General features: G+C 51.2%; 1 protein-coding gene across 2 annotated transcripts in view; it reads left to right on the top strand.

Moving 5' to 3' along the window:
• Positions 1-15,613, top strand: part of CEMIP (cell migration inducing hyaluronidase 1) — a 160,858-nt gene that overhangs the window by 114,949 nt on the left and 30,296 nt on the right. For both annotated transcript variants that reach the window (XM_068558975.1, XM_068558966.1), the window contains exons 12-14: positions 3,910-4,085; positions 6,198-6,407; positions 15,010-15,215. In XM_068558975.1, the coding sequence (XP_068415076.1) occupies positions 3,910-4,085; positions 6,198-6,407; positions 15,010-15,215 (592 nt within the window). The remainder of the gene's footprint in view (positions 1-3,909; positions 4,086-6,197; positions 6,408-15,009; positions 15,216-15,613) is intronic.

Raw genomic sequence — 15,613 nt, 5'->3', positions numbered from 1 at the left:
GAGGAAGCCTTTGGAAGTTTTTCTGGGCATTGCCAGGAGAGCTGTTCATTGGGGTGTCCACTAGTGAAGAAGAGGTCTGGGTCCACCGTGCCCAGAGGCATGAGGCCCGGAAGACCAGGAGCCTGCAAGTACTTAGGGAGAGATGCCCAGCTCTGGGAAAAAAGAAGGGTCCGTTTCTCCTGACCCACTTACCTGCAGGGAGTGTTCTGAGATGGGTGGTTCGGGAGACTAGGGAGAGGGGGGGCCTCCGAGCACAGCCTGCCTATCAGGGGATCCTGCGTGGGGAAGCAGTGGGCAGGCTCCAGGACCTCGGCTGTGCTTTAGTCACTGGGACCCCAAGGAGAGCATGACCTTGGAGCAAACACAGGTGGCTCCTGAGCTGGAGGCCGTCTGTTGACTACCCCCTTGCAGCAGGTTCTCCCCGAGAGAGAGGGGAGGCAGTGCACCCCCAGTGGCTATCATGAGAGATCACTGCTGCCTGGACGTAGGTGACATGCTCAGCCCTCGAAGTCAGAGTCAAGGGTCCACGGAGAGTAAAGAGGTGCTGGAAAGACAGGTGTCACGTTTCATGTGCTTATGGCGAAGGTCCAGGTTCATGGCGCTCACTGGGTCCCAGAGCCAGAGCCTGGTGGTGAAGAGAAAGTGCCCCCAGCACCAGTCATAAGGGCTTGAAAGGGCATCCTTTCCTGGGGGCCGTGTCCCCCCATTCTTGCCCTGTCTCCACCAGGCCGGCCCTGAGCACCGTCTGCCTTCCATTTCCTCAAATGTGAAGTTAGGGAGCTGGCTTAAGTGACGGCAGAAAGCCATTCTGTATCCTTCCGGGTCTGACTGTCTATCCTTAGATACAATTATGATCAATGCTCAGTATATCAGTCACTGGACTTCGGGTGTTCAAAGCTGGCATGCATGGGAGTCTCTTTCCTTATCAGCCTCAGACGCTGCTTTGGGTGCAGCTTTCTGTCCAGCTGGGGTCACTCAGAACCCAGGGCAAAGCTCTTTTTGCAGAAGACCCTAACCTCCCACCGACCTGAGGGCCTCGTAACTGGCTGCTTGTAAAGTCCCCAGAGCCAATGGGCAGAGGACGAGCCAGGGATGGGAGAGAGGTTCCTGCGTGGGTGCTACAGGGGACTCTGCTTCTGGACCTTAAAACTGGACAGACTCGTGGCCCTGTGACCCAAACCAGAAGCCACAGTGGGATGTGCTGGTGGATGAGGCACCAGTATTCTGCAGCACTAACTTGTTTAAACTCTTTCCACTGGTTGATGTCAGGACCCTGGATGAGACTGAAGGCCTGACAGCCCCTATCCGTGGCACCCCTTTGACAGGGGACACAGACCTTCGGCTCAGGGGATAACAGTAAATTCCAGTAAATAGACTCTTTGAAAAGTTAATTTTTTTTTATTACCTGAGACTTTTTAAAAGAAGGACTCTGTTATAGACTGACTAACAGCCCTCAAAGGTGTCCATGTGCTAATCCTTGGCAACTGGGAATGTGTTACCTTATGTGGCAAAAGGGACTTTGCAGATGTGATTAAGGCTCACGAGATGGGAGGTGAACCCGGATTATCTGGGTGGGTTCAGTGGAATCAAAAGGGTCCTTAAAAGGAGGGATACAGGAGGGTCAGAGCCAGATGTGATGACATAGCGTATTGGAGGCAGGGGCCACCAGCCGAGGAGTGCTGGCAGCTGCGAGGGTCTGCAAAAGGCCAGGAACGGGTTCTCCCCTGGAGCCCCTGATGGAACCAGCCCTGGCAACTTCCTGACTGCTGACCCGGTGAAACGGATTTTGGACTTCTGACCCCCAGGATTATCAGAATAGAAATTTCTGTTGTTTTAAGCCACTAAGTTTGTGGTAAGTTGTTACAGCAGCCAGAGGAGGCGAATACCGATTCCAAAGGGAATATTTTCTCAGCTTTGCCGTGCACCCGTCTCACATCTTAAACTGAGATGCTTCAAAGAAACCACCGTCCCCCTGAGTCTGCAGAATTCCAAAACAACAAACATCCTTTGAAAGGCTGCAGACCCACACACAGGATGTAAGCTGGGTGAAGGGGTGGGCAGGGAAGCCAGCCCTCCCCGGGGATGAGAGAGCAGGGTGAGGTCACCATTAGTGGGTGCTGCTCAGGGCTTTTATAACCACAGCCTTTGCACGTGGGCACCAGTGGTGTCACGGGGCTGAGCTGTGCCCTGTTGCTCAAGTCAAGTGAAAGCCAAGTGGTGTCTGTGGTGTGGTTCAGGCTGTGAATCGTCATGAGAGGTCGTTGCTCTTTCTACAGTTGCATCCTCAAAAAGAAGAGAAAGCACCTACAAGCCAGGTCAGCAGTCTCAGTGACCAGCTGAATCTAGAGGCAGCCTGAGGTCTCTTTATTCCAGAGAAGAATTTGGGATTGTTGTGGAGGCGACAATCAAAGACAGTTCCACAGTTCCAAACTCCTGTCACCCTGCACCTTTCTTAAGGTGCATTTGCTGCGCAGGTGGAGGAGGAGGCGGAGACGGGAGGGAAAAGCAAAGTGGATTTGACAAGAGATTGAGTGGAGTGGTGGGTGGGAGAGAGACAGCAGAGAGAAAACAGAGGGGCAGGTACAGACCAAAGTCGAGGGACCCTGGCGATGGCCGGAAGGTGACTGACAGTAACTAGAAGGGGCAGCAGAGTCTGGCAAGAAGGTCTTTGGGGGACTTCCCTGGCGGTCCAGTGGTTAAGACTCCGAGCTGCCAGTGCAGGGGGCACAGGTTCGATCCCTGGTCGGGGAACTAAGATCCCCACATGCTGTGTGGCACAGCCAAAAGATTAAGAAAAAAAGAAGAAGAAGAAGAAGAAGGTCTTTTGATTGTTAGTTTTTAAAGATAGGAAGGCCTAATTGTAAAGCAGCTATACTCCAATTAAAAAAAAAGTTCAAAAAAATTTATAACATCAAGAAAAAAAATAGACAGGAAGGCCTAGACGAGTCTCAAAACAGAACATGAACCCAAATGAGGGATGACATGAAGCTACTAGAAGGGGAGGGCTATTGGATTCAAGGCTCTTGAGCTTATGGGAAGGGCTGGGGCTGAGGTCAGTGGTATGAGGGAGAGAGAGCTTCCTCTCCTCCAAGGTCAGCGGGAGGGAGGGAGGTGGTGGTGAGGTCAACACAGAGTGGGGTGCAAGCTCTCTTTCATTGTTCTATGTGCTGCCATAGTGGCATCCAGAGCCCGGCAGTGCTGGACACAGAAGCTCCAATCTAGTTCTTTCTAGAAAATTCAGTTGTAGACACACACCCTACAGGAGGTTGAGGAAGCAAAACATAGATTTGCCTACTTCAGCAGAATATGGATTTGCACCGCTTTAAAGCGAGGGTTGGTTTTGTGTCTGTAAGACTCCCAGCTGGTAGGCGGTCCAGGGCGTGAGCTCTGTGGGATCATCCAGAGACCGCGTTTCTTCTCTCACGTTGCTGTGCCATCTCCAGGGTATGTTCACACCCGCATGGGCGAGGCTGGCCCACCCACAGCTTCCATATCCCAGCCCTATGGGAGAGCAGGAGCCACCTGAAGGGTACACACATTGCTTCTGCTATCCTGTGACCACACTGACCTGCAGGGAGGCTGGGAAATGTGCTTGTCCCGGGGAGCCTTGTGTCTAGTTAAAATAGAAGATTCTAGTACGGACAAGCAAGAAGAGGGGACAGAAACTGAGGGACAAATAGTCATTTTTGCCATGGGCTTCAGACATAAGCATGCAACGCTGTGAATCCTGCCTCTTCATTCAGGCAAGTAATTTCACCTCCCTGGGCTTCATGCTTTTATAAAATGGGACTCGGGGCCACGGGGACCACCATGCACCATGTAAGCAGCGGAAGCACCTGGCAGGGCCCTGGAAGACAGTGGGCACACGCAGGACCTCTGATTTCACACTTTCCCTCCTTTCTGCCCTAGGGAAACCAATGTACCTGCACATTGGGGAGGAGGTAGATGGTGTGGACATGCGGGCCGAGGTTGGGCTCCTAAGCCGGAACATCGTGGTGATGGGGGAGATGGAGGATGAATGCTACCCCTACAGCAACCACATCTGCAACTTCTTTGACTTCGACACCTTTGGGGGCCACATCAAGGTATGAGTCTGCCTGGCTGAGGCCATCAACCCAACCAGGAGGATTCCAGTGATGCCAGCCTATAGGCAGGGATTCTCGGTAGGGAAGGGGATGGAGGGGCAAAAGGTAGGACCAAAGGAAGGGTACCTTTCTGGAAATTGGAGGAGTCTTATGTATTATCCATCTGTGTGCAATTCCATCTGTCAATACTTGGGAACAAGAGAGATGACAGAGGAACGCCTCTTACCCTGCAGTCACATGGCACATGTCACACTGCCTTCATGCTCCCTGCCTTCATGATTTTCAACTTTCAATCATAGCTTTCATTCCCTTTCTTCATTGTTTAACCCTGGCCACTTCCTAAAAGAACGGGCATTTAACTCACAAAAACTTGCATTTGCAATAGATCCATTAAAATACAGATAAGATGGGAACTTCCCTGGCGGTCCAGTGGTTAAGACTCCGTGCTCCCACAACAAGGGACGTGGGTTTGATCCCTGGTTGGGGAACTAGGATCCCGCATGCTTCACGGCGCGGCCAAAGAAGAAAACAAGAAAACAAAAAAACAGAGAAGATGATAAGCAGGGGAGAAGAACTAGAAGTTCTAGCATTACATTTACCTGTGAGTTTCCTGGTGGAGACTCAAGACCAAGACAGAGATGATGAGCTGCAGAGTTCTCACTGCGCAGTGAAGGAAAATGGTATCAATTCATTGGAGCTCATGTTTTCCTAGCATTCAACTCAAAGAGGAATTCCTTTTGCATCTCTCTGTAAGGTGCCTTTATCTGGCATATTAAATATCATAAGACACCCCAATGTTCTTCACGAGGCCATTGCTTCCAATGATTTGAGATTAAAGCTGGTAGAATAACAATATTACCTTGGTGTTTTGTAAAGACAGTTCTTTAGAAGTTAAACTCATATGCTTTAAGAATGAGACTTTTTGGTAATCTAACTGAAAGGAATAATTGAGTGAAACTTAGAGAGTTCATAATGGGGGCCCTACTGGCATAGGTAAGACCATTTTTTCTGTCATACGGGCCTAGTATAAGATTTCTAGCATCCCTGGCCCCTGCTCATTAAATGCTAGCAGTGCTTCCCAGTCATTGCAACCTCCAAAAACACTTCTCCATATTTCCAGTCAGTTTCAAGGGATGAGATGGGGACAGAGGTGGTGGTATAATCTTCAGCTGAGAAACTCATTAGGGAGACTAAAGCAAAAATAGCAGGTTTATGTTACTCAAGCTGCTGCAACCCCATTTCCCATTTTGAGAGTAATCCCTAAGTGATCAGAGCACTCCTTCCCACTTTGCCCAAACTAGGCCTCAGAATCATTCTTAACACAGCTCTCCAGGGCAGCCACTACTGGAGTTGGCATTCCAGCTGACACCTGTTTTTGGAAGGCATGGTTAGCATGTCCATAAGGCATCCTTCTCTAGTAGAAGTTAGCTGAGCTCAGCTTGGGACAGGAATCATTTCTGAACTGTGCTTTTATGGTGAGCTCCTGGAGTGTAGACACTGAGTGTGATCAGGTGGTTCCTTTGGAATGTGTAGGAATGGCTCTGGGTGTACTATGATGTGAGCATGTGGAGCGTCCCACAGCTCACACACACGCTGCCAGAGTCACAGGCTGACAAAGACCCCGAGCTCAGCATCCCCTTCTTACAGCCAAGAGAGGGCCTCAGATGGTGGACCAAGCACGGGCTCTTACTGCCCCAAGGTCCAGCCTGTCCTGGATTCCCCAACCGTCCTAGGGCATGCTGTTTGCCAGTCTCCCCCAGATTACCCAGGGTTATCTCTTTCTCATAACACTCAGTGGCTTAGGAGGCAGGAAAAGAGGGTTGAGGCAAGCCCCAGCCGCTGCACTGTCCCACTGCACCTCTTGATTCCAAGCAGTTCACTGCCTTGCAACATTCCTGTGTTATTAGCAGCAGCCTGTCTCCCTTGAGATGGGAAGAGTCAGGCATCTTAACCCATTTGCAGAGAATGTCTTTGATTCACTGAGTACCCGAGGTGGGGATCAGCAAAGCACATTGAAGACAACACGTGTGCATTTCTGGAGTGTGGGCAGCAGCGAGGGGTATCAGGGAGCATCTCATGGACTCCTTCTGACTCTGGGCTCTCCTCTCCCAGTTTGCACTGGGGTTCAAGGCCGCACACCTGGAGGGCGTGGAGCTGAAGAACATGGGCCAGCAGCTGGTGGGTCAGTACCCAATTCACTTCCACCTGGCGGGCGATGTGGATGAGAAGGGAGGTTACGACCCGCCCACGTATGTCAAGGACCTCTCCATCCACCACACGTTCTCTCGCTGCGTCACTGTCCACGGCTCCAATGGCTTGTTGGTGAGCACATCCTTCCCGGGGAAGCCAGGGATCCAGAGCCCCTTCACCCTCTCATCCCTTCCCTGCATGCCAGTCTGCTCACTGCTGGGCCCAGGGACCGTTAGCAATGGCAGTATGCTTAGATCTAGTCACTTGGTCCAGGGCCATTGGGGGTTGAACCATCCTTAGCTCAGATTTTAGAACAGTATCGATTGAGAACAGGTCACTGACCAAAGAAGAAGGAGAAAGTAGGGGTGTATCTTTGCCGAAGGCACCAAGCTACAGAGATGGGTGAGCAATTAGTGGTCACTGGGAGTCTAGCTCTTGCTGCACCTAGGTTTCCCCAAGGATCATTCCATGACTGTGTGCCATGGCAAATCTGTTAACTGCAGACAAGGCAGGGGTCACGCCAAGACTCTGTACTGTGGCATCTGCCTGACAGGCTTGAGGTAGTGGCAGCAGTGGGCCCTTTTCCCTTTTCTTCTGTTGAACCAAGTGTCATCAGAGCAAGCACTGCTGGGAGAAATGCCTTCATTAGTAAATTGGGGTGTGTGTGTGTGTGTGTGTGTGGCTTGTCTTGATTTGCACAGATAATTTTTACACTAAATTGATCCTTCTTTAAATGAGTTCAACTTATATCCTCCATAAATTTTTCAAGCTGGACATTACAAAATGGCACCCTGCATGCTGAATCCAGCTTGTGTTTGGTTTGGCTTATATCATGTTTAGAGAAACATTTGATAATTTTACACAAAATGGAACTTTCTTTCAATGCACTAAGCTCATATCCTCTATGAACTTTTAAACTGGATGTCACAAAATGGCACCCAGCACACTGAACCTGGTGGCCAGATGTGCTTTGTTTGGCTTAAGTGTTTCAAGAAACATTTGAATTAGTTTTCATCATTCAAACGTGTAGAGATTTCACATAAAACTCTGGATTCTTGGCTTCTCTTGAAAAGTAGATGGAATTGGCAACACTAGACCCACGTTCCTGCCTGGCAGCAATGGATTCAGGCAAAGTCATAGCACCCCACCAAGCTGGGCTTATGCTCTCTGGTTTACGCCCTGCCCACCACTTCCTAGTACCCTACAGCAAATGCCCCGGGCAGGGCCACTCACCTCGTTGCCTGTTGGCCTCCGTGGGCATTTGAGTCTGTGACCCCTGCTTTAATCCACACATAAGGAGCCTCCCACCACGCATGCGGGGATAGGAAGAGGAGGAGGCCTGTCAGTGTCAGGCGGGTGAAGCCACTTGCAGTTCTCTCCAGTGTGCTCTTACAAAGGAATGCCTGCTGTTTCTGTATTTCCAATGCTCTGACTTAAAACCCCCGAGTATAAAGAAGAGAGCATGGGTTTGGGGGCACAGTCTAGAAGGGCCTGGTCCACAGGTCATGGGCTGTGGACCTCGGGCAAGTTGCTTATCCTCTCTCAACCTCAGCTCCCTCCTCCATCAGGTTGGGGACATAACACCAAACACATAGGGCTCTGAGGGGCCAGCGCCACGAGGGAGACCCAAGACCCGGGGCCCTGCCCGCTGGGCTCACGTGCGAATGTTGGCTAGGAACCAGGGCCGGTTCCCCCAGCAGGGGGATAGAGGGTTGCAGCTGGAGTAGTTGCTGAGAGACATGGGATTATTTTTCGGGTCCAAGAAAGAGGCAAAGGAAGATGTTTTCTGGCAAAAGCAGAAAGATAACAGGATTTCGAATAAATTCGGAAGGTTAGGGATGCAGTAGAAGACACAGGATGAACTTGGGCTCTGGAGCCAGACACTATGGGTTCCCATCTGGCTGCCACTTCCTAGCTGTGTGACCTGGGTCAGGTCGTCTCCATGCCTCTGTTTCCTCTTCTGTAAAATGGGGAGCAAAGGACATGGACATGCCGCGCCGAGGGCCTGGCCCAGGTCGGGCCCTGGGAGCAGGCGTCTGGTGGTCCCGTTCGCCCGTGCGGTGTGCTGAGTGAATGCACTGAAGGCAGTTGGTGACTAAGCTGAGAACGCGTGCTGAAAAGAACAACGTAGAAGTGGTGAGGAAACATCACAGGGCTGAGCCTTAGGAGCTGGACCTGCTTTAAGCATTTGTTCTAAAGTTTTGTCCTTAAGTTTAACTTAAATTCGACTGTGTCTAATGTTCCTAAGAGAAAAAATACGAAGATTACAAGAAGTCTGTAATTCCAGATTTGGGTTGATTTGAGTGGAAGCTGTTCTGAATCTCTGGGCAATCACATACGTGTGCGCACACACACGCACACACACACAAACACACACATACTTGCCCTGTGGACGTATGGCTGTGCTTTCCCACCCACTTGCTGTGTGATCTCGGGCAAGCTATTTAGTCACTTAGGTCTTCAGTTTCCTCATACGTGCTGTGCAGAACAGGATGGCAATCCCCCATGGCTGTTCGGTTAGAAACTATATATGCGATATTTTGGGCCAAGGTAGTAATACAGACCTTCCTCTGAGCAGTGATCCCAGGTCTCAGCCACAAGAACGGGCTCATGGAGGGGGAGGCAGGGCAAGAAAAGTGCTGTGGGTGGAGCCAGAGGGCCCGTTCTCGGGGGCACTCATCACGGCAGCGCTAAGAGGAAGCATCTCCGCGGACATGCAGGCTGGGGAGAGGTGGGGAAAGTTAGCACAGGCCAGGCGTCCAAGTTCATGGATATGGGCAGCGGACGGAGAGCTGTGTGGGGTGGCATGGAAGGCAGGAGGCGAGGAGTCGCCGCGGAACTGCTGCCTTCAGAACAGCCAAATGGGTGAGTTGCACCCACGGCAGGGATAGATTTTTAGAGCCAGAGCTTTGGACAACTCAGGACCCGAAGACCCTGCCTACCAAAGCCTTCCTCCCGTCTGGCCGCCAGGGATGCCAGTCACCAGACTGGGAGGGCGCATCCATCAGTTCCCTGGATGTCATCCAGACGCCAGGTGGCCCAGGTGCTTTGCACAGGCCTTGCCGAGGTGCCAGCACAGCCTTATCTCGATGGCCACACGGGGCTCCAACCACACTCCGCTCAGGCCCGCGCTTGACAGCCAAGCTGGTGCTAAGGATTTGGAGCCTGCAGATCTCTGTGGCCTTTCAAGGGGAAACCAAACAGCCATGGCTTAGAATCTCGACGATGTACAGGCCTCTACATCTCTGAGCCAAAGAGGCAGCAGGATAAGGGAGGGCATTCTGTGCCCTTCTCTGAGAGCCGCACCCCTGGACGGGAGTTGGGGTTTTACGGATTAGCACCTCACCCTATAAAGGCTCCATCGCTGGGGCAGACACTTCCAGGTTCAGAAACGCTGCCTTGGCAGCTGCACTCCCTCCACCGGGATTTCACATTTGCTTCCTTCATGTTGGCTCTAAGGATTTACCAACGGCTATGTTTGGAAGGATGTTTTTAGCTGATGGGATGAAAGGAGGCCAACAGCAGACAAAGACTTTATTCTCATTTAGAGAGCAGAGGCCACTCAGTAACATCGTGAATGCCTTTTCCCTCACGCCATCCCCAATCTGGAGGTGCCCTAGACCCCAGACAGGCAGTCACTGGCTTGTTGGAAAAAGGGGTTCCTACGTGTGCCCAGCTGGGAGGTGTTGCCCCTCCCTTGCCACTGCTAGACACGCCCTGGTACCCCCATCCTCAGAGAACAGCTTCCCTCATCCCCACCTCCTCCTGGGGCGGCCCACCTTTGGTCTTTCCCTTTCTTCACCACCAACTTTTGGAAGGAGTGTTCTGAACTTAAGATTTCTGCCAGCATCTCTTAACCAACAAAAAGGTGGGCTTCGCAACTTTTGCCCCCCTGAGCCCTGGTGACGGCTGTCAGTAATGTAACGCCACACACTAGCACTCAGCTCCTGCTCTGCAAGCCCACTGCCCCCTGCTCCCTCCTCATCCGACTCCTTACCCATTCCCATCGTGACAGTGATTGCCGGCATCAGTCAACTAGCGAGGTTAAAAGGATAGAGTCGTAGCAACCTGTGTTCTAATCCTGCCAGCGTGAATTTGACTGATGGATACTTTCTGAGCCTGTGTCCTCCTGTGTCAAGTGAGGGTGATGATAGAACCCATCTCAAAGGCTTTGGGGGAAGATTAAGGCAGATAATGCATGTGACATACTTAGCAATGATATTAAATAGTATTGTCACTGTGCCTCTTTCCCTGTGTTCTGTGTAAACCTCACTGGTTCCATGAGATAGTAGTAGGTATCCCTCCCACACACAGGGTAAACCCAATAATTAAATGACCTTGGCAAACATTGAGTATGTGTCTCTCCTCCCCATTTTAGGAATTCACCGTGCACACTAGCATTGTCAAGGTTGCAGTAAAAATGCACTTAATGCTGAGGATCCTAGCAATGTCAAAACTCATTTCACCGCAGAGCCCTTTTTTCATACAACCTTTGCCTTTCACAGAGTTAGTGTTCTACAGAACAGAGCCTGGGAAATGCCTTTCGTGATACTGACACTGTTGATGGTGTCCTTCTTGAAACTGGGGGGTTTGCACCAAAGCTCCAGGATGCTGGCAGATGGGGGGCAAAGCCTGCCTTCAGAGGAAGGGGCTACTGCACATTATCTGCGGGCGGACAGCTGTGGGTGTAAGATGGGCTCACGCCGCATCTTACTGTGTGTTTCTGAGCTCTGAGGCAGGACCCGGGGTCACCTAAGTGTTCCTTCCTGGAAGACAATGAATCCATTCCAGTTGTCTTGAGAAAGGTAAAAAAGACTCCGGTATGGATTCTGTTTTCTCCTCTTTTCCTTTTTTACGGCAGAGTGGATGGGAGAAGTAAACATGTCCTGTCCTTCTTTCTCACCTCATTCACTGCTCCAAATGTGTTACCTTTGCTATAAAGGCCTCCAGTAGCAACCAGGACGTCCTCAACAGGCTGCCACGTTGACTATGCAGGGGGCGCCCTACATGCACTGCAGCCAGCCCTCAAGCCCTCCAGCCTTAGGGAGACACCTTCCCTTTGGCGTTGCACTAAAGAGGACTGGAGCTCCTTTACCTCTTTGGTGGGAAACTCAGTGCCCTCTGTCCCAGTCTCAGAGCTCTGGGGATTGTGGGCGAGGCTTCTGTTTTCCCTGGTTTCCCCTTTTTCCAGTTTCTTGAATTCGGTCTCACTCATTTCTTGCTTCATGAGCTGCTCTCATCTCTCCTTCCCTCCTGAGCCCAAATGAGGAACCCAGACTCCTGGGCTTGTTTTCCCCCAAAGTTTCACTGGCCAGGGCTTCTGCTGGCAGAGTGGGAAAGAGATGGGAAGGAGGTAGGGGTGCATCATAGATCAGCACAGAAATCAACTGGAAATGGAGAAACAGGTCCCTCTTCATAAACCCTCCCCTCCGCTCCACTCCCCTCCCCTCCCCTCCTCTCCACCTGGCTGCGGGGGGTCCTTCCTCCTCCTCCCCCACCGCTCCTGGGCCGCCTTAGAAACTCATTCTCGGGACTTCCCTGGCGGTCCAGTGGTTAGGACTCTGCGCTTCCACTGCAGGGGGCATGAGTTCTATCCCTGCTTGGGGAACTACGATCCCAGTGCCACGCAGCGGGGCAAAACAACAACAACAAAAAACACATTCTTCTCCTTATTAGGCAGAGTGATTGGGTTCTCCGTTTCCTCTTCCAGCTTCTATTTGCATATTCAGAAACTCATTAACACACCCTGCAAAGCAAATTACCACCTACTCCAAGGCTCTTTTCTTTAGCAGCTCAAAAAAAAAGAAAAATAGAAAAGTAAACAGCAGAAGCTCAGAAGTTACAGTCTTTCTTTTAATAGGATCCTATTTGTAGCCAGGTTTCTGACTAAGATGAATTATATCATACCCACCCTAGAAGGCAGAGTCAGAGATATAGTTCATTTCTGTGTGTACTTGTTTTAAACAGAAATTTATTTTTCGTACTGTGTACAGGTTTCAGGGGGAAGTCATCACTTGGGGTGACTCTATGCCCTGATTTGCAAAGAACAGTTCCATTTTACACCTGCTATCCCAGATTAATGACTATCGGTACCCCCTTTCACTCTCGATAATGTCCTGGTTCAGACAACAAACTAAATGGTCACCCTAATTGAAGCAGTTCCTGAGAGCTGGGGAGTTTCATCCTTCACAATGTCATGCCTAGACTCCACCTAACAACAGCTGAAGACTTAAAACAGCTCTCAAGAATCGCTTTCATGATTGTCAATCATAAGGGAATATGTCCAGTAGAACAAAGGGAAAATACAGTTTGTGCAAGAGAACGGCAGGGAGCTTACACACTGCTTCTGGATAGCATGCATGGGGATTCAGTGGGCACCCGTAAGTCCATACGTATGTGTCTGTTTATCCAGCTACTTACTATCTACCTATCTATCTGTCATCTCTCTCTGTCTGTCCATCTCAAGCTATGTCACAGTTAGTATCTAATTCTGGGAAATGTTCTAAGGAAGAACAATCGTACAATGTCAGAGCTGGAAGGGATTTCAGAAGTGTCCCTAAGGACACTGAGGCAAATTACACCGCAAGTTTGTGATGAAACCAAACTTGAACTTGTGTCTTCTACTCCCAGCCCAGGGCTTTCTTCGACCTTCTCATGCTCCTCTCTGGACTCTGTATGCCACCTCACCCCACTACTAATGAGAAGAAAGAAATGCAACCCAAGATGGGAGGTTTCTTTTCTGGTGCTGTTGAGAATTGATTAGGACACAGGTTTTGGATCAGACAGATGGAGAAGCAAGTCTCAATCCATCCTTGCAAGAGAAGTGACTCAGGCAACTTTCTAAGTCTCGGTGCCATCAGTAGAAAGGGAATAGTAGTTTCGATAAGGATTAAATGAGATAATGTATGTAAAACATGTCACACCCAGTAAACAGTAGTTATTTTTTTTTTTTTTTAATTTTATTTATTTATTTATTTATTCATGGCTGTGTTGGGTCTTCGTTTCTGTGCCAGGGCTTTCTCTAGTTGCGGCAAGCGGGGGCCACTCTTCATCGCGGTGCGTGGGCCTCTCACTATCACGGCCTCTCTTGTTGTGGAGCACAGGCTCCAGACGCTCAGGCTCAGCAATTGTGGCTCACGGGCCCAGCCGCTCTGCGGCATGTGGGATCTTCCCAGACCAGGGCTCGAACCCGTGCCTCCTGCATTGGCAGGCAGATTCTCAACCACTGCGCCACCAGGGAAGCCCCAGTAGTTATTTTTATTCCTTTCCAAAAGGGTTTTTCTCTCCAGAGCACAACTCAAGGGGCCTGGAGGGAATTTCTTATTCAGGCATTTGTTAGAATAAGAATGTACCCAATTCATTATTCACTTGCATTCAAAGAGGACACCCAAAGTGTGATCCAGACAGCGGGGAACTGGGTGCCTAGGATTTACGAGGAGCTACGGGCCCGGGTCTGGACACCTCCCTTCCCCAGTGGAATACTTGGCAACGAATGGAGACATTTTTGGTTATCACAGCTGAGAAGGTTCTGCTGGCATCTAGTGGGTAGGGGCCAGGGATGTTGCTCAACTTCCTACAATGTACAGGACGCCCCTCGAAATGGTAACAGTGCTGACGGGGGAGTTGTTTGGGGATGATGTATGAATTTTCCAGGGCCTGGTGCGGCAGTGGGCACTTAATAGGTGTGGGTAGAATGATGTCATAGGGGAGCAGGAGCTTCCCTGGTTGGGTGACATCATTGGGCAGTCAGGACCCTGGGGGTGGGCATGAGGATGGAAGATCTCAGACAGCTAGTGAGGTGTCTCTCACCATCCTCATGCCCCGCTGTGGACAGGGCACCTTGGGAGGTAGCGAGCATCTCACCTGTGGGGTGTTCAGGTGAAGCAGGATGCCCGTTTGTCAGGGATGCTCGTGAACAGAGTCCTGCTTGAGAAAGGGAGCTAGGGCTCAGGCCAGAGGCCCTCTACCCACCTTCTCGTTCTCAGATTGATGAGTTCATAGAGATTCAGACCCGGAAGGGGCCTCGGAGATCCTGGACTTGGACTCCTCCATTGTGTGGTGGGGAAAGTGTGTTGGCGAGAGGTTGGCAGACTTGTCTAAGAGCCTGTGATGCTTGTGGGCAGCTAAGTACAGCTAAGACTGTACTCCGCGTCTCTCTGTGTCTTCAAGTGGTTTCTCCACTTGGCCCACTGACTCTGTGATTCCAAGAGGAATATTGAAGAGCTGGAGTTTGCAGCATTTTCTGGTTTTCTGCAAGTGTGGCTTGATGTGGTTGCGGGCTTCGAAGCTGGCTTGGATCCACGGAGAGGGCGCAGTGAGGAACCAGTCTTATTAAGAAGGCCCCCTGGCCTGGCTCAGACGGAGCTCTCCCTCCCCCCCCCTTTCTGGTGGGACCTCTTGGTGAAAGCCTCCACATAAAGTCCTTGTGAGACGTGTACTCGCTGTGTCCTCACCAGATTAGGCTCACAAGGCCTCGGCCACGGTCTCCAGTCGGGCCCACTTCTAGCATTTTGTTCTTCTCCCCACCCCATGAAGGCTCAGTTGCAACACCTCCAGCTGGAAAGGACTTTAAAGTCACGGCTCCGTCGTACCCATGTCAGGTCCATCTCCAAACCCCCAGATCCCCTCTCAGAGCCTGGTGCCTGGCTGAGGCTGTTTAATGTTTGTTGAATGGATGAATGAGCACATGAGTAACGACGCTGGGTGAACTGTCGCCCTGTCTTGACCCCTGCAGGTCAAGGACATTGTGGGCTATAATTCTTTGGGCCACTGCTTCTTCACGGAAGATGGGCCAGAGGAACGCAACACCTTTGAGCACTGTCTCGGCCTCCTTGTCAAGTCTGGAACCCTCCTCCCCTCCGACCGCGACAGCAAGATGTGCAAGATGATCACAGAAGACTCCTACCCGGGGTACATCCCCAAGCCCAGGCAGGACTGCAAGTAAGCACCTCCCTCTCCCTGCCCTGCACCATGCCGGGCCTGTGTGCACGTGCTCACACGACTGCCCAGCCCAGCATCTGACTTCTCACTCCTGGGCTCCTGAGCGGCTTGGACCTCACAGCCCTTAAGCACCTGAGGCTCTCAGCTGCTCAGACAGAGGGCAGGAGTGTGCTTTCTACTTCTCCCTTCTCAGTGTGCCTCACGGGCATCGATTTTGGCCAAAGAGAACCACTGCTGTCATCCTCAGGCTTTTCCTGAGGCCACGCCGCGCTCCTTTGAGGAGAGGAAGCAGGCGGCCACCTCGGAGCCCACAGCGTGTACACGTGGGCACCAGCTGCACTGGTCTGTTTCTTGCCATGAGAGAGTCAGAGACAGAGAGAGAGAGAGAGAGAGAGAGA

Source organism: Eschrichtius robustus, chromosome 1, assembly GCF_028021215.1.
Source record: "Eschrichtius robustus isolate mEscRob2 chromosome 1, mEscRob2.pri, whole genome shotgun sequence".
Lineage (NCBI taxonomy): Eukaryota > Metazoa > Chordata > Mammalia > Artiodactyla > Eschrichtiidae > Eschrichtius > Eschrichtius robustus.
This window is presented reverse-complemented; position numbering and strand designations above follow the sequence as displayed.